The sequence below is a fragment of the Echinops telfairi genome, unplaced genomic scaffold, assembly GCF_000313985.2.
Source record: "Echinops telfairi isolate 266 unplaced genomic scaffold, ASM31398v2 ScPeMD7_5592;HRSCAF=6446, whole genome shotgun sequence".
NCBI classification, from domain to species: Eukaryota; Metazoa; Chordata; class Mammalia; order Afrosoricida; family Tenrecidae; genus Echinops; species Echinops telfairi.
Window position 1 is genome coordinate 20,411,618 of NW_022109491.1, and position 22,420 is coordinate 20,434,037.

General features: G+C 53.1%; 1 protein-coding gene across 2 annotated transcripts in view; it reads left to right on the forward strand.

Moving 5' to 3' along the window:
• The first annotated feature begins 8,340 nt into the window (after positions 1 to 8,340).
• SOGA1 (suppressor of glucose, autophagy associated 1) overlaps positions 8,341 to 22,420 on the forward strand; it is a 69,578-nt gene continuing 55,498 nt past the window's right edge. For both annotated transcript variants that reach the window (XM_045295137.1, XM_004697973.4), the window contains exons 1-2: positions 8,341 to 8,559; positions 14,699 to 14,857. In XM_045295137.1, coding sequence (XP_045151072.1) covers positions 8,362 to 8,559; positions 14,699 to 14,857 — 357 coding nt within the window. In that variant the 5' untranslated portion in view covers positions 8,341 to 8,361. The remainder of the gene's footprint in view (positions 8,560 to 14,698; positions 14,858 to 22,420) is intronic.

Genomic DNA, 22,420 nt, shown 5'->3' on the forward strand with positions numbered 1-22,420 from the left:
GCAAAGATCTTACAGTAGTGTAGGCTTCTCACCGAAAGCACTTGTTCTTAAAGCATTTTGATTGGCTTTGAAGGCCAAGCTCCACTCTTCCATCTTTCTGCCCTGGTGGTAGAGAAGGAGACTCAGACTCCACCGGTGGGACCGTCGAGAACAGGGGTTCCAGCTCACCTGTGCCATGGCCCCCTCTAGGCCGTCTGCTGAGAAGAATCCTCAGAGTGATGTTTTTAAGTTTTGAAGGTGGAGACCCCGTGATGGTGCAGTGTTTAAGCGCTTGGCTGCTCATGGAGCACTGGGCAGTTCGACCCCACTAGCTGCTCTGTGGGAGACAGATGAGGCAGTATGGTTCTGTAAAGATTTACAGCTTTGGAAACCCTACGGGGGCAGTTCTGCTGTGTCTTGTAGGGTCACTAGAAGTTGGGTGGTAATGGATTTGGTGTGGGGCTTTAAGATGAAATATGAAGGAGCACCAATATATTGAGATATATTTATCAAACTATATATGCATATTTTAAATGGCGACACATTGTATATGTTTATAAACTCAGAGAAGCTCTGGTGGCAGGTGCATTTACTGTCCTTTCAAACTACGGCTGAGTGCGGCCAATATTTTGGCCCTTCTGTCAGGTGACAGGAAGATATCTGTGGTTTCTGATGATGACAGAATTACAGGGACTGCTGATACAGCCCTGCTTGGTTGCAGTGGTCCAAAATGGGAGGAGATGCTACCTTTTAGTTAGAGGGTAGTGAAAACAAAGGTGTCATTTCCCCAACTTCATCGACTCCCTGAATCCTGGTCCAGAGGAAGGGGACCCTGGAGTCCCAGACTCGAGTCTTGGGTACAGCCTACCTTCCTGTGCTTTTCTCGGGCCCTTTTGTCTGTACAAGGACCGAGATTCTTAACCTGCCAACCCGTGGCATTCCTGTGAGGATCCATGAGGCGACTCGGATGGAATGTCTCTGTAAACTGTGAAGCCCTGTGCTGGCCTGCGAGCTCTCCCTATTATTAGCAACAGTGTGAGCTCATGTTTGGCCCTCTGGCCCCAGAGACTCTTCCTGGCCAATTCCTCTGGGATTCTTGGGAACCGATTCCTCCCAGAGAGCTAGTGTGTTTCTGAGAGGCAGCTTCCTGCAGGCTGACCTCGGGGGTTGCTGGGGACAGAGATGCCCTTTGTGGGCAGGGAGTGGGGTAGCTGGGCAGGAGGGTCCCTAGGTGGATAGGCCCTACCCATTTCCTGCAGCGGCCTGAGAGACCTGCCGGGAGTTTCACAGACTCTCCGTGACTCCTTGCAACCAACGTGGAGCTGAGAACAGGATGGCCAGACCACCCTGGACAGTGGAGAGAGGTTGGGCAGGCCAGGAGCTGTACTCAGACTGTCATGTGTTCACCCAGCCAGCCCCCGAGAGTGAGCCTGCTCTGTTTGCCAGCCCCCGGGACAGTGCAGGGGACCAGGCACCAGTCAGATTCAGCCTGTCTGCTCTTGGGAAGATGATAGACGTGAAAGCCCCAAATCTGTTGACACAAGGCATTGCAGGGCTCAGATGAGGGAAGGGGGGAATGTTCTGGATGGATGGGTTAGCCCAGGAAAGGCTGTCCTAGCAGAGGAATAGCCTGCTCAAAGGTGGAGGTGGATTCCTGTCCCTCCTCTCTTGCTTGAGCCCCTCTGGGAGGTGTCTGAGCTGGAGGGTCCTCACCTGTCAAGCAGGAACCTTTTCATTGCTTCCAGGGGGTTGGTAAGAGGATTCAGCTCTCAACCAATAATGCATGTAGCAGGTAGCTGTCGAGTTGATTCGGACTCAGGGAATAATTGCACCTACAGCCCATAAAAACCAAACCCATGGCCCTCGAACCCATTGCAACTTAATATCAGCCCTATAGGACATGGTAGAACTGCCACCCAGATGGTTTCTAAGGCTCTAGCTCTTTATGGAAGCAGACTGCCACAGCTTTCTCCCATAGTGGTTGGTGGGTTCGAACTGCCAACCTTTTGGTTAGTAGCTGAGTGCTTCACCACTGTGTCCCCGGGACTTCTAATGCCCATAAAGAGCTTGGTCATCATCATCTTCCCATAGTGGTGGTGGTGAGCTGCTGCTGAGCTGTTGGCCCCAGTGCAAGGCTGCCCTGGGCACAGCGCAGCAGGAACCGCTGCCTGATCCCTCGCCACCCCCAGAATCTGTGTCACCATTGTGATCCAGTTGGGTTTTCATGAGCAGAATTTTGGAAGTAGAGTGCCAGGCCTTCCCTCCTAGTCGACGTTGGTCTGGAAGCTCCATTGAACTTTGTTCGGCATCATAGTGACGCACTCCGCTCCGCCGACGGATGGATGGCTGCCGCCCACGAGGTGAGGGGGTGGCTAGGAATTGAACCCGGATCTCCCGAATGGGAGGTGAGAATGCTACCACGGAACCACCACTGCCCACGGCAGTGAGTGGCGGCCAGGTTTCAACTTTGGTATGTCTGGAGGCTGGAGGGCAGAGGATGCCAAGGGCAGGGGCAGGACAGGAGGGACAGGGGCTACCTCGGGTCCCAGGTAGGACAGTAGGAGGGACAGGGGCTGCCTCTGGTCCCGGGCAGGACAGTAGGAGGGACAGGGGCTGTCTCGGGTGCAGGGCAGGACAGGAGGGACAGGGGCTGCTTCGGGTGCAGGGCAGGACAGGAGGGACAGGGGCTGCCTCGGGTCCCGGAGATGGGCTTGGGCCTGATGGAGAAGCCAGTGGCAACCAGTGGAAAAGAGTAAACATCTGCTTGTACATTTTTTCCTCCATCAAATGGCTTACCTGAGCAATGCAAACATTTTCTATAAAGGAGAAGGGCGACCACCTTGTTCCTGTCCCCTGATCCCCCCACCCCCCCTCTGCCACTCTCAGCCCTACTTGACTAGTCAGGTTACATTTCAAGATCAGCTTCAGACAAGAGAGGTTACCTCAAAGAGATGTCCAGAGGGGTTGGGTGTGGGGACATGCAGCCCCCCCCATCTAGGGGGGGCGTCTTTGCCCAGCTTCTTTGGACCTGCCCTTTCTGACATGGGGCCGTGTAGGCCCTGAGAGCAGCTTAGAACTGCTGGACCAAAGTATTGAGGACTAGGTGGAGGAATGATGGGTGTTTGGGGTTTGCTGTGCCTTCACCCTCCCTGCCTGGGCGTAAGGAGCACTGCTGGCAGCGTGGGGACCGTGGTGGGCTGCGACCCGCTGGTGGTCAGCTTCTGGTGACCACCAGCTGCTCCTTCCAGAGAAGGGTGAGCTTTCTGCCCCCTTAGGAAGTGACAGCCTTAGAAACCCACAGGGCCAGTGCTGCCCTGTCTCAGAGGGTGGCTGAGATCGGAAGTGACTCTGTGCCAGTGAGTTTGCCTTGGGTTTCTGTCTGTGGATGGGAAGCCCTCTGGTGGGGCAGGGAGTGAAGCATTGGGCTGCTAACCCCAAATCTACCAGCTGCGAGAGGAGAAAGACAGAGCTTCCACAAATATTCCCAGTCTGGTAAACCCCTCTGGAGGATTCCTACTCTGCCCTCTAGGGTCGCTGTGACTTGGAATCTACTCAGAGGCTGGGGGATGCCTGAGTCTGGGTGGAGGTTGGGTTTTAGGGTTTCCCCAGATGTTGTTGTAGGACCCCCGCGGCAGGCTTATTCTCTGTCCAGTGGGAGTTTGGCACCCTTTCCCCATTCTACACAGGTAGGGGTCGTCACGGTGCCCTTCTGGAACTGAGTTCTCTTTGCCGCACATCCCCACTCCACCCTCCCCTCCCCACTGTCCTTCCCCTGCCTCTGGAGAGCTTGCTAAAATACACACTTCCTGGGGGCAGGGGCTAGGACCGCAGGACTAAGGCGTCCCAGTGGATCCCAGTGGATCTAAGTACCTCTGGGCTAAATAAAGAGGGGCCTAGCCCACTTTTGTGCCCCTTTCCCGCTCCCACCCAAGTCCCTAAGTCCTGCATACCCGGCCTCCGCTGCACGCAGCCCAGCAGCCTCAGCCCATGAGGGGCACAAACCGGCCTTTGTCCTCTCGCCCGCTCACGTGGGGCCGTGCCAGGAGGGACTCACTCGAATTCTGCTTGCAGCTGGGACAACCCCCCACCCCCACGCCCACCCCCACCAAAAGACCAAGGCCCCATTGGTCACCATGGAGAGATGGAACTGGCACGAAAGTACCACCCTCTTGCATTTTCAGAAGTAGGCTGTGATAAAGGTCGGGGCCTGGGGAGACGGCAGTTCAAGGGAGAGAATCATTCATTCATTCGTTTACTCAATAGATACCAATGGAGTCTGCCTTGTGTCAGGCCCAAGCAGGGGCACTTGTGCTGAGAGGCAGGACACCTGCCCATTTTGGGGGGAAAAGACTGGGAGGAAACATCCTCAAGCAGAGGTCCCCAGGCTTTCCCCAGCATCATCCCCCAGAGCTTTTAATTCAGTCAGGTCTGGGGTGGGGCCACAATGTGTTTCTAAGCTCCTAAGGGAGGCCGATACTACTGGTCCAAGGAGCACATTCTGAGGACCATTGGACTAGAAAATTAACAGTGGTTCAAGACCAGGTGGAGGTATTAGGCATGATTAATGTTTTTCTCTATTTTCAAACTGCCTCTGTGGTGGTGTTTTACTTTCATAAGTAGAAAAATTAGTCATTTGAAAGTTTAGAAGAAACACGTGGTTTCTAAACAATTGGGAGTTTCCTCAAAAGGTTTAACAACCAAACAAGAAGTGAAGCAGAATGAACATATCTAGAAATTCCACTGTAGGTTTATACACTCGGAATAATTGAAATTGGGATGATACACACAGACACACACACAACATGTACACCAATGTTTATTGCAGCTGTATTCACAATAGGCAAAAGTACAAACAAACTAAGTGCCCACCAATAGAAGTATCAGTAAAAGGAATAGCCTACAGACAGACAGTGGAATATTACTGTCATGAAGAGCAGTGAAGTCCCGATACATGCTAGATCACGCATGAACCTAGACAACATGCGGAGTGAACGCAGCCAGTCACAGAAGGACAGACACTCTGTGATCTCACGTGATGCAGACGGAACAATGACTATTAGTAGATACCGAGGGAGAAGAAGAACCGAAGGACTTACTGTTTGGGGGCACTGAACTTTTTGCTCAGGAGCCAGGTGGTGTAGTGGGCTTTGCATTGGACTGCTAGCTCATAAGGTCACCTGTTCGGAGTCTCCAGCCATGCTGCAGGAGGAAGAGGAGGCGTTCTGTACCCGGCCAGGTTCAGAGCCACGAAGCTCCAACGGGACGATTCTACCCAGGCCTGTTGGGTCAGTAGGAGTCTTGATCGGCTTGATGACTGAGTTTTGAGCTCCTGTTAGGGATGATGGAAAAATTTGGGAACATACAGTAGCGGCAGTTACACAGCATGATGAGCATAATTAGTGCCGCCGAATTGTACTTGTAAAAAATACTAAATTGGCGGTAGATAGATACATGAATACCCACCATCATAATAAAAAATATTTAAAAACTCTTAAAAATGACCACAGTATTCCAGTGTGATCCAATGTGGAGGGGCATCACCTCCAGTGATCTAAATGTCATTGATATGTTAATGTATCCATGCACTGGGAGCGTGGGCAGCCCCTACACTGTCCCTTGAGCTTAGGATTCACTTAGACCAGCGGTTCTCAACGTTGGGGTAGAATGACCCTTTCACAGGGGTCACCTAAGACCATCGGAAGACATATTTCCGATGGTCTTAGGAACCGAGGACACCACTCCTCTATCCGTCTCCAGGCGGGTCTACCCACATGCAGATACGCCCACATACAAGTACCCGGCGTGAAGACTGTTACCCATGCTACACGACAAAATTTCATTTATTTGTCATTAGAAATAAATATTTCACAAGATGTAATTACATATTGTTTTGTGATGAATCACTATGCTTTCATTATGTTCAACTTGTAACAATTGAAATACATCTTGCCTATCAGCTATTTACATGACAATTCATGACAGTAGCCAAACTACAGTTATGAAGGAGCAACGGAAATCATGTTATGGTGGTTGGGGGGGTCACAGCAACATGAGGAACTGTGTTAAAGGGTCGCAGCATTAGGAAGGTTGAGAACCACGGGCTTAGACCCTCACTTCCTCCCTATCACCGGGTCCCGTCAGCGTCACAGAAGAGAGTAAGTAAGGTGCTAGGAAGTGGCCTGGCTAGGATTTGAACGCAGGCCCCTCTGGAGGCTGGTGAAGCTCTGATCTGGCACCACGCTTCCTGAGTGGTGTTTCACGCATGCTTCTTCAATCTGCAGCTAAAACGAAACTCCCTCACTTCCCCATTTCTGTAGATGGTGTGAGCCTCCACTGCCCCACTTCCTCTTTTTCCCACCCCGGTTCTGTCCACTGGGCATGGTGGTGGGCTGGTGAGTCTGTGTGGATTTGGGTGGGGTTTGGGCATTGGTGAGGTGACTGCCCCTGCACCTGGCACAGGCAGGATTGCTAATGGCCAGATCCTCCCCCAGGATGTGGGCTGCGGCGGCAAATGGGGATTAGATCCTTCAGCTGATGCCGGGACAGTGTCTGTCGGGGCTGAAAAAACAAATAGTTGTCCCCTCTGTCCTCCCTCCTCAAGTTCAGACCTTTTGAAAAATACGAGTAACCCAAGGCGTCTGCCCATCCATTAGACGTAAAAGTCTCCATCAGCCTTCATATTGCTGAGAACTGGGTGAGGGAAACGTGAAGTGGAGTAAGAGTTCCCCCTTCCCAGGCCTCTATCCCCATTGTTGGTGGGGGACGAGATTGAGGTCGCCTCCCCCAGGGAGGCACACAGACAACAGCCCCTTTTGCTTCTTGGGCCCAGCCTCTCCTCCCACCAGCATTGTCCTGGGGTGCCTTGACTCAGTTTCCTTTTTAGTGCATAATCTTGTCGAATCCGTTCACTCCCTCTGAGAGTGGGTAATATTTTCCCCCCGGTGTGACTCAGTTTTCACATCTGTAGAATGGACGAAGCGATGATGACACGCTTTCTGTCTTTGGGGCTGTCCGCTTGCCCCCTCACAGTTTAGTGGCGGACGCTTGGTTCACACAGTGCATCCTGTTCGTTGTCTTTCGCCTCACAAGACATGTGTTCAGTTGTCCGGTTAATACTCGTGAGGAGCCTGCAGGGTGCCAGACCTCACCTGGGTGTGAGGGACCCTGGTGGCGGCGGTGGCAGGGAAAGTGGCACTCGGTGAGCTCAGTCTCCCTCGGAAACAGATTCTAGAAAGATGCGCTCGTTATTTAAAAAGAGGAAGCGAGGCACATCAGGGAGCCGGTGACCGAAGTGGACAGAAGCTGCCCAGAGGAAGTGAGGTCAGCCCCGACACTCGCTAGAAACTCACAGCCAGACTCCTTACTCAGCTTTTCGGGCCCTGCCTGGCTGACCCCGTCCATTTCCCCAGCTTCAGCGTGCTCCCTTGGCTCTCCGGCCGCTGCTGCCTCTGGATGCACCACGCTTGTTCCTGCCGCATGGCCTTTGCTCGTCTTTTCCCCTCCACCGGGAGTGGTTCTCCCAGCCTCTCTGCACTGCAGTTCTTGTCTCCGTTCTCGCATCCTACTCTGACCACTCACCTAACACTCACTTGGCCCACCCCTCTCTGACACCCACTTGATGACTCAGTTGTTCTTTCTAAAAGCAAGATCTAAGCCGAACTACATTCCTCTCTGAATGCTTGAGGGGTGGGGTGGGGGGAATCCATCCGCTCCTTTGTCTTTTCCGGGTTCTAGCCACGCTCTTTGGCTGGTGCCCATCCCTCCAGCCTCGGCTTTCATGATCACATCCCCTCTGACTTTCACCAGCTTCCCTTTTTCCCATTAAGTACCACCCACTGGTCTGTGATTACATGAAGGAGTCCCAGGATGGCCCAAGACGGTTGGGCACTTAGTTGCTAACCAGTTTTAGTCCTCCCACAAGCACCCCGGAAGAAAGGTCTGGTTTCCTACTTCCAAAAAAAGATCGCTGAAAACAAACCCCCTTAGTGCCATCCAGCCAGTTCCGAAGCACAGCAACCTTATAGGGCAGAACTACCCCCCGGGGGTTTCTGAGACTAACGGAGTAGGAAACCTCATCTCTCTCCTGCAGAGTGGCTGGTACTTTCTAACTTCTGACCTTGTGGTTAGTGGCCCAGCACACCCTCCTAAAAAAAAAGCCTGTGGAGCGGTCCTCCAAGACACACGGGGCTGCGAAGATTCAGATGGAGCCCCCCGGGATGATCTCCCCATCTCAGCGTCCGGCCTCGCATCTGCAGAATCTTTTTGTCTACATGAAGTAGCATCTCCACAGATTCTGGGGGTTGGGGTTTTGGTGGGCTTTTCTTCAGCTACCTGACCACCCCCACCCCTCCACAGGATGAGATCGAGGAGCTTCGGGCGGAGATGCTGGAGATGCGGGATGTCTACATGGAGGAGGACGTGTACCAGCTGCAGGAGCTGCGGCAGCAGCTGGACCAGGCCAGCAAGACCTGCCGCATCCTGCAGTACCGGCTGCGCAAGGCTGAGCGCCGCAGCCTCCGCGCTGCCCAGACTGGCCAGGTGGATGGCGAGCTCATTCGCGGCCTGGAGCAGGATGTCAAGGTGAGCCAGCGAGGGGGTGACCCCGACCCTTGGAGATGTCCTCTAGTGAGCCACCAAGCCTGAGTGGGACCCCCACAATCCTGAGGCTCACATCCCGTATCCCCTTGTGAAGTTACAACATCTCTCTTGCTGTAGTCTTAGTCTCCTCACTGGTAATGTGGGGGGTCCCAGGGATACCCCAAAGAAATACCATAGCTATGATTCCTGTTGAACAGCAGTGGCATAACCAGCGGGCCACTAATGATTGCAGATACTCAATTGCAGGCACTGGACTGAGAGGGGAATGTGGGGATTGATGGCTGGGGACTGCTGGATTGAGCCTAGTGTGGGGCTAGTGGTGGATTTCAGTGAGGGTCACAGAGAAGTCTGACTTAGATGAGGAAGGGGTGGAAGGCAGGCTGGGCCCGAGGAGCAGGCTGGTTGCCGACTGGGCTGCCAGAGCCTCCGAGGAGAGCAGCTGCAGGGGCGGGTAGTTCTCCAGAGTCTGGGTGGAGGGAAGTGCCTCTTTTGTTGGGATTTGAAGTGGCCAATCAGAAGCAGCCTTGCTCCCTTCCCTCCCCGCCTCCTCTCCCGCCCTTGCAGCAGCTGGAGCTTGGAGCTCCTCCACAGCCCTGTCCCAGCCTGGGTTGGACACTGCTGATGCCATCCAGGGTGCTGGGGCTGCTCCAGGGCCTCCAGATACCTAACTGCCTTGGCATTGCTTAGGAGAACTTTCCGGCCCATGTGGGGCGAAGAGGTCTGGGGGCTGCCTAAGTGGATGTCTTTGCTGGCGCCCACATGCTTACTGCCCCTCAGGACTTCATGACCCCTTTGTCAAAAGGGGCCTGTAAACCATGCTCATCATTCAGGGCTCTTGCAGCTCCGATGATTTGCAGATGGGTTATTGGTGTGGGGCCATAAAACCCAATCTGGGGCTCAGGTGTTCCCTCAGTCTCTCTCATTCTGCGGGGCCCTCACAGCTTGCAGGACCTCCGAACCTTAGCAGGGACTTGAGCTGCCAGGAGGAGGGTAGGGCCAGAGCAGAGAATTGCTCTGCCACCTGCCTGCTGGGTGGCCTTGGGTAAGCTCCTTCATGTCTCAGCCTCCACTTCCCCCTGTGGGAATAGTGATATCACTCCTCCCTTACCTGTCCTGCTTGTGAGGGTCAGAGGAACAAGGTCCAGGTCTGGCCTGGAGTGCCCACCGAGCAAATGGGCAAGTGCTGGCTGTGAGACTGTGTTCCCTGTTGAGGAGATTTATAGGGTCATTGGAGGGCATGTGGTGGGTGCGATGGGCAGGCCGGCTCGATGGTACATCTCAAGGTGGATAAGAATCACCTCCGAGGGCTTGTTCACAATGCAGATCCCCAGGCCTCGGGCCACTCCTTGGTGACTGGCTCCTGGTCAGGTTCTGGGGATCTGGGATGTAAGTTATGGACACGAGGAAGACCTTGGCGAGATGGACTGACCCAGTGGCTGCAACCAGAGCCTCAGACGTCACATCAGTTATAGGGATGACGAAGGACTGCGCAGCATGTCCTTCTTCAGTACCCGAGGCCATGAGGAGTCGGATCAGAGTGGGCTCTGAGGCGCCTAGCATCAGCAGCAGCAACACAGTGCACCCTGGGAGGCCCAACCACCTTTCTAGAAACAAGTGTGGCCTTGGGTTTAAATCCTGTCTCATCTGTAACATGAGGTGGCCTCCCCCACCCTCCGGAAGTTCTGGGAGGATTCTACCACACAGCCCAGAATGTCATCCAGGGAGCACTCCTTCACACCCTCCCTGAGGACACGGTGCGACCCGATTGCCCTGACACCAGGCCCCAGGTCCCCTGAGCCTGGAGCCCTGCCCCACGGATCAGCCTGCTGAGGGAGGAGGCTCAGACAGCCGCCGCTGCTGCCTGCATTTGGCAGGAGTTACAGGGCCTCCGCGCTGTAAACAGTTACCTCATGGCTGAGCACATTTGTTTGTGCTTTGGGGATTTGCCCTGCTCTCCCGAAGCTGCAGCTGCTTCACCTCCCTTTCTCCCTCTCCCTCCGTCTCTCAGCCCGCCCTGCCCCTGCCCCCCCCCAGCTCGGGGATTGTGGAGATGGGCACAGGGGTACCGCGGGCTCCTGACTGAGTAATTCTACCCACGGACTCATACTTTCATCCGAGCTGCTCCTACTTGTGCCCGAAGAGCAGGGCCTTAGAGTTGAGCGCCTCCTTTCCAGTCTTGCTGCGTTAGCTTTCTAATGTGACCTTGAGCAAGTGACCTTTCTTTTTGAGCCACACAATGGGGACAAGAGTCAAAGGGCTTTCAGAGGGATGAAAAAAAGTCAAGGGGCTGGTTGGGGGATGGGGTGAGTGCTTGGGGATGGGGGTGGGGTAGGCTCGATTGAGAGGAGGGTGGTCCCAGGGCCACCATGGTTCAGAGATGCAGGGGACAGGCCCAGTTCTGCGAGGCACCTGCCTCCTAGTCAGGAAGTTCTAAGCTCCCATTGGCCTCCAGCAGGAACCCAGCGCTGTGGGAATTGGAGACTAAGGGCCCTTTTGTTCAAATTGGAATTATGTAAGCCTCCTGGGGCTGGGCTTTCTTCCTATAGTGGCCCCTGTGGGTGGGGAACAGATAGGAGAATGGGGAAGCAGGGAACCCACAGAGGCTTGGGAAGGCAGACAATCCAGGAGCCATTTGCCAACCCAAGATGATCCCGGGGTCTACATAGATCCAAGCTCCTTGGATTGTGGTAGGGATGAGGTGGGAGGTGGAGAGGAGCTGGCCCAGATGGGGACATAGTTAGGGGAGTAAGTCCTCGGTCAGGGACATGGCACTCCTGGAGAGTGGGTGTGTGGGCGGTTGTGGGGCACATTCCCAACCTGCCAGGGCGGGGTCAGCTCCCCAGATGATTCAGTCATTTTTAATGACTTTCTCCCTTTTCAATTACTGGGTTATTTTGTTTCTTCCAACAAGCATTTATCGGGCACTTACTGTGTGCTAGATGTTGTGTTTCTGCTGGGACACAGATGTGAGTGATCCCAGGCGTGGCCTTCGGCCTTCATTTCTGTACCTCACTAGGCCTGCCTCCAGTGCCTAAGCCGGGTGGGTAGGTGGGTGGGTGGATGGATGGTGTATTCATCAAAACAGAGTGGATGCGCACCAAAGGGGGGTGGGGGGACCTCTACCTCAATTTTGGAGACTGCAAACCTCCATCAGAGATTTTCACACCAAGCCCAAGAGTAGGGGTGGGGAAGGAGAGTTGGCTCAAGGCGAGCCAATCGATGCACACAGATGAAGCAGTGATCTTTAAAAAAAATTCTTATATTTTTTTCTCGTCGAGAATAGTGAAGTGGTCATCTTGACGATGTGTTAACAAGCGCTCGTATTTATTGTCCATTATGTTTTAGCCACAGGCCCAAATACTTCATGTTCATCAGGTTGCTTGGGAGGAAGCGTTACCAACCCCATTTTACTGGTGAGCAGACTAAGGCTTCGAATGGTTAAATAACTTGTTCTTGGTCACCGAGCCAGTGAGCGCTGGATCTGGGCTTGAGTCCAGTGTTCCCATCTGCAGAGCTCTTGTTCTGATTCTGAGGGAGGGGCAGCTAACCCCACTTTCTGGATGGGGAAAGGTCGGTGCCTCCAGAGGGTGGAGGGGCCAGTTTCTGGCTGTCTTAGGAGATGAGATCTCCAGGGGCAGGGCGAGAAAGTGGGTAGTGGAGGGGGAAGGAGGCTTAAGACAATGCCAGTTTCCTTGCTGGCCAATGTTATTCCTGGCCTGCCCTGCCCTCTGCCAAGGGGTCCATGCCCAGCTGGACTCAGGCCCAGGCAGAGGGCAGAGCGGGGAGGACTCCCTTCCCTTCCGGCGCGTGGGAGGCATCATAGTTGTTTCCAAGACTGGCAAACTTGATGTCCCGGCTGTCCTGCCCCCTGTGCACCTCCTGCTCCCAAAGCCCCTGCATTTAGGCCTTTCAGCCAGCCCCCTAGACGGCCTAGCCAAGCTTTGCCTATCATTGCTTTGTGTGAGCCTGCACAATTCACTTCTATTCTCAGCCTTGATTTCCTTGTCCACAAAATGGGACAGTGGACAGTGATGGGGGAAGATGAATGGGTCTGGCACAAAGTAGGTATTCAACTATCATTAATGCCCCAGCCAGTCCCTTCTTCCTCTCTTTAGTCGCAGATGTCTATGCTCCACTCTACTGAGGGAATAAATCTTGGTGTGATTCTTCCCAGGGTCTTCGTCATCCTCCATCCTGGAACCCTGGTGGTGTAGAGGGTCATACATTGGGCTACTAACTGCAAGGTCAGCGGTTTGAAGCCAGCCACTCAAGTGAGAAGGGGGAGGCTTTCTACTCCCATAAGAGTTATAGTCCAGTTAGCTAAGGCCACACAGAAAAAGCGCACCAGCTGTGTGATTCGAAGATGGCAATAACAAAATCCAAACATGATGAAGGAAAAAGTAATCAGAGTTAAAATTATGAACGCCCAATTTGTGGAAGACTGAGGAGGACAGGGGGAGCCCAAAACCCACCTACGGAGTATCTAGTCAGAGTAAGCCACTGGCAGATCCCCTCGAGCCACAGGCAAAAGTCTGGAGCAGCCTTCCTATCAGACATAGATCACTGTAATCCTGACTGCTGGATCAACTTGATGCTCGGTCAGTTGACCTCCCTCTAGACCCAACCTGAATTGCTTCTAGATGCAAGGATCTCTTGCTTTTCTTGTTCCATGACAAAAATTTCTTCCCTGGCTTTTAAAATATTGATGGTGGCCTTTTTCTTTCATAGATACAATGTTTATATTTTTATGTTTACATTATTACTGTTTTATCCTTACCACTTTATTTCATTCTTGTTTCTGTTTGTGAAGCACAGAAGGAGTGGATACATAGACATAATAACCGAGGCAAGGGTTTCTAGGGGGTATTGGGGTAGGGGCAGGGATGGGGAGGGTGAGGGGATTTCGGGAGTAAACAGTGAAGGAGGGGGATGGAGCAATTAAAGGGGATTTAATCATGGGGGGTGGATAAAAGAAAATATTCTAAGATTGATTGTGGTACTGATTGTACAATTCTTCTTGAGATGATTGGTTGAATGATACGATATGTGGATTATGTGCCAAGAAAACTGTAAAAAGGGGAAGGGGATAAGAGTCCCAGTCTCAGAACCCCCCTGGACAGTTCCACCCTGTCCTATCGGGAATGACCTCTATGGCACAGTGAGTTTGGTTTTTAGTTTTCTTCCTACTCAGAGCCACTGGGCAATACAGCCAGTTGGCAAACTTGGCTAATGACCAGAGGGTTGGGGGTTTGAGCCCACCCAAAGGCATCTGCCCCCTTCCAGACGTGGGATAGAAGCTGTGCCTGCCAAATGGGGCTCTCAGTGCTGCAGAGGCCCAGAACCGGGAACCGTGTTAGCGCCTTCCTTTAGGGACAGCTTGGCCACCTGCCCAGCCCTTGTCACTGGGGCATGTTCTACATCTCAGACAACTGGAAGCTGTCCCTGGGGTCGCATCATGACCGCCAGCGAGTCAGGCCCCGCTGGGTTTCAGCTTCTTATAACAGCCTCCACTCCTCACCAGGCACTCGGAGTGCCAGGCCCTGTGCCGAGCATTTGCCTGCAGTGGCTGATGGCATCCTCCTGTCTGACCCAGGAGGTTGGCCCTGTCATGATTGAGCCAATTCTGTCATTGAGGAGACTGGAGCACAGAATGGGGAAATGACTTGCCCAGGGTCACCCACTGGTCTCTGGCAGAGTGTGGGAGTCGGATGGCTCCAGGGATGTCCATCCTGCTCTGGGTTTCTGTTCCAGCTCACCCCATTCTCCTCTTTCAAATGACCTTCCGCTCCTGACACAGGCTCTTCTGAGGACCAGGCAAGACGGTGGCTGGGAGAGGCTTTTGGAAATGTTAATGGTCCCAGGCTAATGGGAAGGCATTCCGAAGAGTTAAGCGGAGCCTGCACGGGGCCTCGGCCCAGCACTGGGGGGTAGACGTTAGGGCACAGGGTGCCTAGGACAGGTGTCCTGGTTCTGCTGTTTGCTGGCTGTGTGACCCCGGGGCAAGTGACTTGTCTTCTCTCTGCCTCCACTTCCTCCTCTCCTGAGCTGCTGAGATGGGGTCTGAAGGGCTCCCTGCTGTCTCAGCTGCCTCCTCACACCTTTCTCACCACTCCTCGCCCAGGTCTCGAAGGACATCTCCGTGAGGCTGCACAAGGAGCTGGAGGTGGTGGAGAAGAAACGGGCCCGTCTGGAGGAGGAGAACGAGGAGCTTCGGCAGCGGCTCATTGAGACCGAGCTGGCTAAGCAGGTGCTGCAGACCGAGCTGGAGCGGCCTCGAGAGGTGAGGGCCGTCTTCTGTCTCTGCTCGTGGGAAACGGGCACGGGCATGCTCCTTGGCAGGCTTGTTTTCTCCTGGGCTGATTCCTCCAGCACACATTTCCAGAGCACTGATTGTGAGCGGCCGCTAAGGATGTGGCGGCAAACAGTTCCTGTCTTCAACGAGCTCCCAGGCCAGGGGTGGAGGCAGTCAGCCATCAGAGAAGGCCAACAGCTGGGAAGATTAACAGAGAAGATGCAGAAACGCCCAGCATGGGGGGGTCTGGCCCTCTGTGCCTTGGTTTCTGCACTTGTAAAGTAGGGCAATCGTGCCCTACGTCCTGGTGTGAGGATTAACTGGGCTCAGGTGCTTGGAGATCTTTTATAGGTTGCCGGGTATCGCAACTTGGTCTGAGGTTGGCGCTGGAGCTGGGTCTCAGACCAGTATCAGGGAGCATTGTCTCAGACCAGTGTCAGGGAGCATTAGGCATTCCCTGAATTTGACCCCCAGGTACCAGCAGCCTCGCTGTCTTTGCTTATGCCAGTTCTTCCACTTGGCATGCCTTCTCTTCTTCCTGCTGTGTGTCAGGTGTACGATGTGTTAGGCCCTATGTTCTTAACAGTTTTTTTCAAGTCCCAGTGATCGAGTGGTTGTACCCATTTAGTGACTCAGAAAACTGCCCCTGGGAGAGGAAAGGATGTCCTTTTCTCCCCACCCCACCCCCACCTCCCACCCCCCACCTTTTATTGTGATGTGGTCAAAAGTTTACAGAGCACAGTTCATAGGCATTTTGCTTTGTGATATTGATTGCGATTCTCACAGTCTCATTGACACCCTGCCCACTTCCTCCGGGTGTTTACCGTGCCAGCCCTCCTTCCTGCCTCCCTGCCTTCTGGGCTTTGCTCCTGGACAAACCCTGGGTCTTGGCACACTTGTGCTTCTCCCGCTGCCGTCCTCTTGCCTTGGTCCTTTGGGGGCTGAGCCTTCCTATTGTATATTACCTTTGCTTTCACCCGAGTTCCTCCCTGTCTGCTCCCCACTTCGTGACTTACTCTCCTTTCCCCTCCCACCCCTGCGAACCTCCAAAGAACATCTTTCTGTGGGGAAACCTCCCCTGGTCTCTACAGTAGTGGTCTCGTGCAGTAGTTGTGCAATGTCACCCAGCATCGGGCCCTCCAGGTTCATCCTGGTGAGACGGCGTTTCCCAGATTCGCCCCTATCTTTTAACATTCCGCGACATTTCCTTGTGTGTGTGAGTCATAGTCTGTTTACCTGTTCTTCCATCGATGGGCATGTGGGTGGTTTCCGCCTGTTCACTCTTGTGAGTAGCACCGTGAGGAGCGGGGGTGTGTATGTATCCATTTATTCGTGTTCTGGCTCTTAGTTCTCTAGGATGCGTTCCAAGTAGAGGGATTGTTGGGTCCATCCTATTTCCAGTGTTTTAAGGAAGCCCTATATTCACTAGCGATTAGATCACTTTATGGTCCGACCAGCAGCGTGGGAGGGTTCTGGTGTCTCCACAGCCTCACAGCATTTGTTGCTTTCTGTTGTTTTATAAAAAGCATTTTGTACTGCTCATGCCGGTGTCAGATGATAGCTCGTTGTTGTTTTGACTTGCTCTTCTCTAATGATCTTGGGTATTTGGGAAGGACATCTTAATTAAGAGATCTGGACATGCTCAGCAGGCTCCACGGGGTACCAGTTGGAAACCATCAGCTTAGATGCATGCTCAGGGCTGGAATCCATTCCATTCCAGGAGTCTGTGCCCCAGACAGCCCAGAGGGGACTTTCTTTCCAAGGTACAGCAGGCTTTGGCTATCTAACTGCTCACAGGGTAGCCTTGGATGAAACATTTTTGGGGGTGGGGGCCACATTCCTTGCCAGAAGCTCTGCCTGTCCCGCCCCCCAGAGGGCAGACACGCCAGTGTTCCAGAGCAGAGACCGAACAGAGACCACAGCCCTGAGGCTGGAGCAGTCCTTCGGTTGCCCTTCCTGGCTGAGTGCTACTGTGCTGTGCCAGTGGCTTGTCCATGTGGGGCAACCAGGCCTGGCCACTGCTGGCAGCTGGGGAGCCTGCCCTGCTCCAGGGCTCAGTCAGCATCACTGGCTCACGGAGAAGCCACCAGTTTCAGCCATCTCTTTGCCCGCACCTTGGGTCTGAGAAGTTTCAGAAGTGCCTCTGAGGTCAGGTTATCCCTTTTGTGTAGATGAGGAAGATGAGACCCGCAAAGGAACAGCTTGCCTGCGTTCACCTGGCTTCATCGGAAGCCATTTCCCCTTTCTGCATCTGGGTTCGGGGGAAAATAGGATTGAAAGGTAATGGGTGGAGGGGGAGCTCATGGAATTCTCTTTTTATCACACACTTTTTGAAGCGCGCGCGCATGTGTGTGTGTATGTGTGTGTGAAGGCAAGACAGATCCCCAGAGGAAGACCACTAAGCTGAAGTTCAAGTTAGAAATGGTAGGACTCATTGATGCTGTAGGGAAGTGGTGGTGGTTTTAGACTAAGAAGGTGTTTGGGGATGGTTAGTGAAGCTTTAAACCAGCGGTTCTCAACCTGTGGGTCTCAACCCCTTTGGGGGGTTGAACGACCCTTTCCCAGGGGTTGCCTGGTTCATAACAGTAGCAAAATGACAGTGATGAAGTAGCAACGAAAATAATGTTATGGTTGGCAGGGGGTCCCCGCCACATGAGGAACGGTGTGAAAGGGTCTGGGGTTCAGAAGGTGGGGACCCGCTGCTGCAGACAATGAAGGCGGCATGTCAAGAGCCCTCATGGTGCTGGGCGCACGGTAGTTGCTCAGCAAACCCTGGTGCACTTCTTTGAGAGTGATGCCGGCAAGGCAGGTCTAGCCCTCCCCAGTGAGCCCCTGGGTGTCTCCAGATCCTCTAAGAAGGCGTGGGCCCTGTGTTTGTTTGCTATTGTTTCCCCCCTCCTCCCTCTCTTCTCGACATGGTTTCCATGGAGACAGGGGTCCCTTAGCAATTCTTCTGCCAGAATTGCTCGCATCCCATCATGGAGGTCTGTCTTTGCCGGGCTGACAGGTTGCTGTGGCCATGCTGTCACCCGGCTGGGAATAGGAGCCCCTGGTCTGAGCTGCTGTGGTTGCCATGGAGATGGCTCCTAGCTAGAGAGAAAGGAGGGTGGCCATCCCTAGCCTCGTTCCACTGTGGCCCAGCTGGGCTGCAACTCAAGAACGTAACGCCAGCCTTCCTGGTCCAGTCCCCGCCTTCCCTCTTGTGTGTTGGGCAGAAAGCCTGGATGAGTGCTGATAGGGTCGCTCCTGGGTCCAAGTGCGATTCTGTGCCAGGCTCTGCACAGTTCATAGCACTGTCCACTGCAGTTTAACCCTTGAACTGGTTTCCCTGCATACTCAGTATTGATCTCTTTGGGAACATGTGAATTATACCTCAATTACAGAGTTCTCAATGTGAAACTATTTATTTCCATGGTTTTTAGCAGAGCTCCTCACCTCTTCGAACGAGTTCAGTCATTGTTAAGAAAGCAAAATCAGAAACAGACCCAACTTGTAAAAATGTGGGTGAAGCAGACTTGAAACGAGAAGGGTCAAGACCCAAGAATGGGGGGCTCAGAAGAGACTTAGGGGACCCTTTCCGGAGCCTGATGCGGGAGATTAGATTATTGCCAGCACTGTGGAGAGTCACACGCAGTCAAAGTGATGCCGTCGGCCACCATCCTTGAGCTGGGCATCGTTGTTTCTCCTTCCGCAGGTCAAGAGATTTGGTTGCGGTGTCACGCACAAACTGCCCTTATTTTTTTTTAAATCATTTTATTGGGGGCTCGTACAACACTTATCACAATCCATACATGCATCCATTGTGTCAAGCACATTTGGACATTTGTTGCCATCATCATTCTCAAAGCATTTGTTTTCCACTTGAGCCCTTGGTATCAGCTCCTCATTTTTCCCCTCCCTCCCCTGCCCCCTTCTGCCCTTATTTTCTAAGAGAGATATTCTGTTTCTAGCAGTGCTTCAACCTGGATTTTTTTTTCTCCTATTCTGGTTATTATTCCAGTTCACCCACATTTTACACGTGGGAATCTGTTTGACTTTGTCGGCCATGACTGAACCAGGAAGAAAGGGTTTGAAGCCCCCAGTGTAGGTATATTCACAGTGTTGTATAGCCATTACCACTATGTAATTCAAAATATTGTTATCTCCCTAAAGAGAAACCCCTTAGCAATCACTCTCCATTACCCCCGCCTGGTAACCTTGGTAACCACTAATCTACCTTCCATCTCTGTAGACTTGCCGGTTCTAGGCATTTCACACTATTAGAATCGTACACCATGTGGTCCTTTGCGATGGGCTTGGTGTCCTCAGGGTCAGGGTTTCAAGGTCGGTTCACCATGGTGTCTCCTGTGTGTCGGCACTGTATTTCTTTGTATGGCTGGATGGGGTTCCAAGGTATGGATTTTTTTTTAATCCATTCGTTAGCTGATGGACATTTTGGCTGTTCCTGCTGTTTGGCCATTGTGAACAATGTGGCTAAGGCTAGTCATAGGACTCCTGGTGTGTCATAGAGGGTTACGAATTGGTCTGCTGACCCCAAGTTCGGCAGTTCAAGCCCGCTGGTGGTGCTGAAGGAGGAAGATGAGATCATCTGCTCCTGGAAAGGTCAGTGACCTTGGAAACCCAAAGAGGCAGTGCTGCACTGTCCTGTAGGGTCACGGAGTCTGGATCGACTTCTTGGCAGTAGGGACAGTCATATATTGATTTTTGTGTGAACTTATGCTTTCCCATTCTTATTAGGTATGTTCCTAGGAGTGGAATTGCTGGGTACAGATGAGCCTTTTAAGGGTCACGTGGTTGGGAATTTAAATCCATACTCTCTGCCTCCCAAACCCACACTGACCATTATAGGGATGCCTCTGTTTCCTTGCTCCCGCTAGGAGGCTTCTTAAAACTCTATTGCATTTCAGAACCTTCTGGAGAGGCTGGATGCATGAAGGAGTACCTCTTCTGGTCCTGATTTCCTGGTGGGCACCCCAGGGTGTAGGGTCGGAGGGTGCTGACCACCTAGGTGCTAACGGTGGTTTGTGTAGCTCGGTGTACGCGTGAACTTGGAGCCCCAGCTGCTTGATTTTTAATCTGGGCTTTGTAATTTATTTGCAGTGTGATCTTGGGCATGTCACCTAACAGCCTTTCTACGTCTTTAGCTAGATGTTGTTTCTGTTGTTGTCAGGTGCTGTCGATTCAGGTACAGCACGCAGCGACCCTTAGGCACAACAGAAGGAAACGCTGCCCCGGTTCTGTGCCATCCTCACAATTGATTTTTGTTTGAGCCCATTGTTGTTGCCCTGTGTCAGTCATCTTGCTCAGGGTGTTCCTATTTTTCGCTGCCCATCTACTTTACCGCGCCTGGTGTCCTTCTCCGGGGACTGGTCTCTCCTGAAAACACGTCCAAAGTATGTGAGCTGAAGTCTTGCCATCCTTGTCTCAAAGGAGCACTCTGTGGGTACTTCTTCCAAGACAGATTTGTCTGTTCTTCTGGCAGTTCGTGGGCATTTTCAATCTTCTCCACTGGTACCATGATTCAGATGGCCGATTCTTCTTGTGTTTTCTTTCTTCAGTGCCCAACTGTGACATGCATCGGAGGCATGAGGCGATTGAAAATATCCTGGTTTGAGTGAGGCACACCTGAGTCCTCAAAGCAGCATTGTTGCTTTACAACACTTTAAAGAGGTCGGGTGCATCTCTAGAGTAGGAGTGAGAATTTCTGCTTCCCTGGAGTGTTTGGGAGGTTTCAGTGAGACAAAGAGATAAAGTGCTGCCCATAGAATAAGCGCTTGGCAAATAGCTATTATCATTACCATCGCAACTGGCAAGATAGCTGCAGGGCTGGAAAAGCATTTACCTTAATTAAATAAATGCCTTTCTGCTGCCTCTGCCAGGGACCTCTCCCCGGGAGCTGCCAGGCGCCCCTGGAAGGAGCCACCAGCTGCAGCTGGCAGAGGCTCTCCCTGTGACTTTTCATTGGGGTTCAAGCCTAACCCACTCTTTCTTTTCGCCTCCTTCTAAGTGGTCTCCTGTCCCACCGATACAGCCCCTCTGTCTAGTAGTTTCAGTAGCCCCTCAAGAAGGACTGCCTGTCTTTGAGGTGCACCCTCCACCCCAGGCCCTCCATGTGACTGGCTGTCAGGCCTTCCAAACATCCCTCCAGAGGGTACATTTTCTTCCTGCGAAGACAGGCTGGGTGTACTGGCAGCACAGAAGCATGGTTTGTGGTCGAATGCCGAGTTGCCCCTTCGGAGCTGTGCGCAGGCTGGAAGAAGCAGAGCCAGGAGGACAGGCTGGCAGTTTGTCTTCCTACTAGGAGCCGTTAGGGCCCTGACACCAGCCCCACCCCCAGTCACCCTCTCTACCCAAAGGTGGTCTTTCGACTAGCCAGTAGGTGGGGAAGCCCCGGCTGCAGGCTGGGCCTGAGTGTGCCCTTGGGACAGGGAAACTCCCTAGGCTTGTGGCTGGCATTCCTGCTGCTGCCTCGCCCCGCCCCATTCCACCCTCCCCAGGCCCCGTGCCAGAACATGTGCTGCTTGGGCAGGGACACTGGTTCTGCCCCTGGGGGCTCACAAAGGGACTCTGACAGCCTGTGGCTCCCTCGGAGGGCCACTGCAGCCCCCAGTCGCAGAGCCAGCTGCTGCCCTGCAGAGGGAAGGTCTTTGTGTGCTCTGAGCCTGCCTTGTTTTCCCTCCAGACCCACCGAGCAGCGCAGGAGCCAGGATGGCTGAGATGACATGGGGTGGGGGGACAGATCAGTCAGAAAAGACTGGGATTCTGCTTGTCCTGAAGATATTTACCTCCCAGGCCCCTCTTCTCTGCCAAGTGCCTTCTCCCTCTGATGAAGTTCAAATCACTTACATGGGCACAGATTACCCAGTAAGCATTGCAAACTAATCTGTGGCAAACAGTTTCACATCAAAAGCATGTTGAAAAACATCTTTAGTCATTCACGACAGATTAGTGAGTAAGCGCAGGGGAGCCCGGGTTTGGCTTCCTCATTGGGTAACCCGACTCTCGCCCAGAGCTCACCCTCACCTGCCTGCCGTGCCCCTCTCTGCCAGTGTTTCAGTGGCTGTGCTGGAGGAAAGCAGGGTTTAAAATCATTTTTATGGTGCCGTCTCCCATCTCCTCCAGGTGGTATGGCTTAGTTGAGAAAGGTTCCAACTCTCAATTGATGGCAACCCCGTGTGGCAAAAAAAAAAGAGAGCGAAAGAGAGAGAGGGGAAAATACACAAATGAGCGCTAAGAAAAAGAAGCTGTACCCAAACACCCAGAGGAAGTGACAGTTTGGTGGTGGAGGTGGTGGCGGGGCATAGGTACATACAATTCCAGTTTATTTGTTTCCAGTTTGCACGTGTACTAAAGGAAAACAAACCGACAAATGTGTTGCCATTGAGCCCGCTCTGTGTGTAGTGACTCTGGGACAGAGTAGGACTGCCCCATGGGGTGTGCAGGCCGGAACATCGTAACTGAGTAGACTGCCTCTTCTTCCTCCGAGAGAGCAGCTGGGAGGTTAAAACCTTGGACGCTCTGGCCAGCAGCTGAGTGCTTCGCACCGTGCAA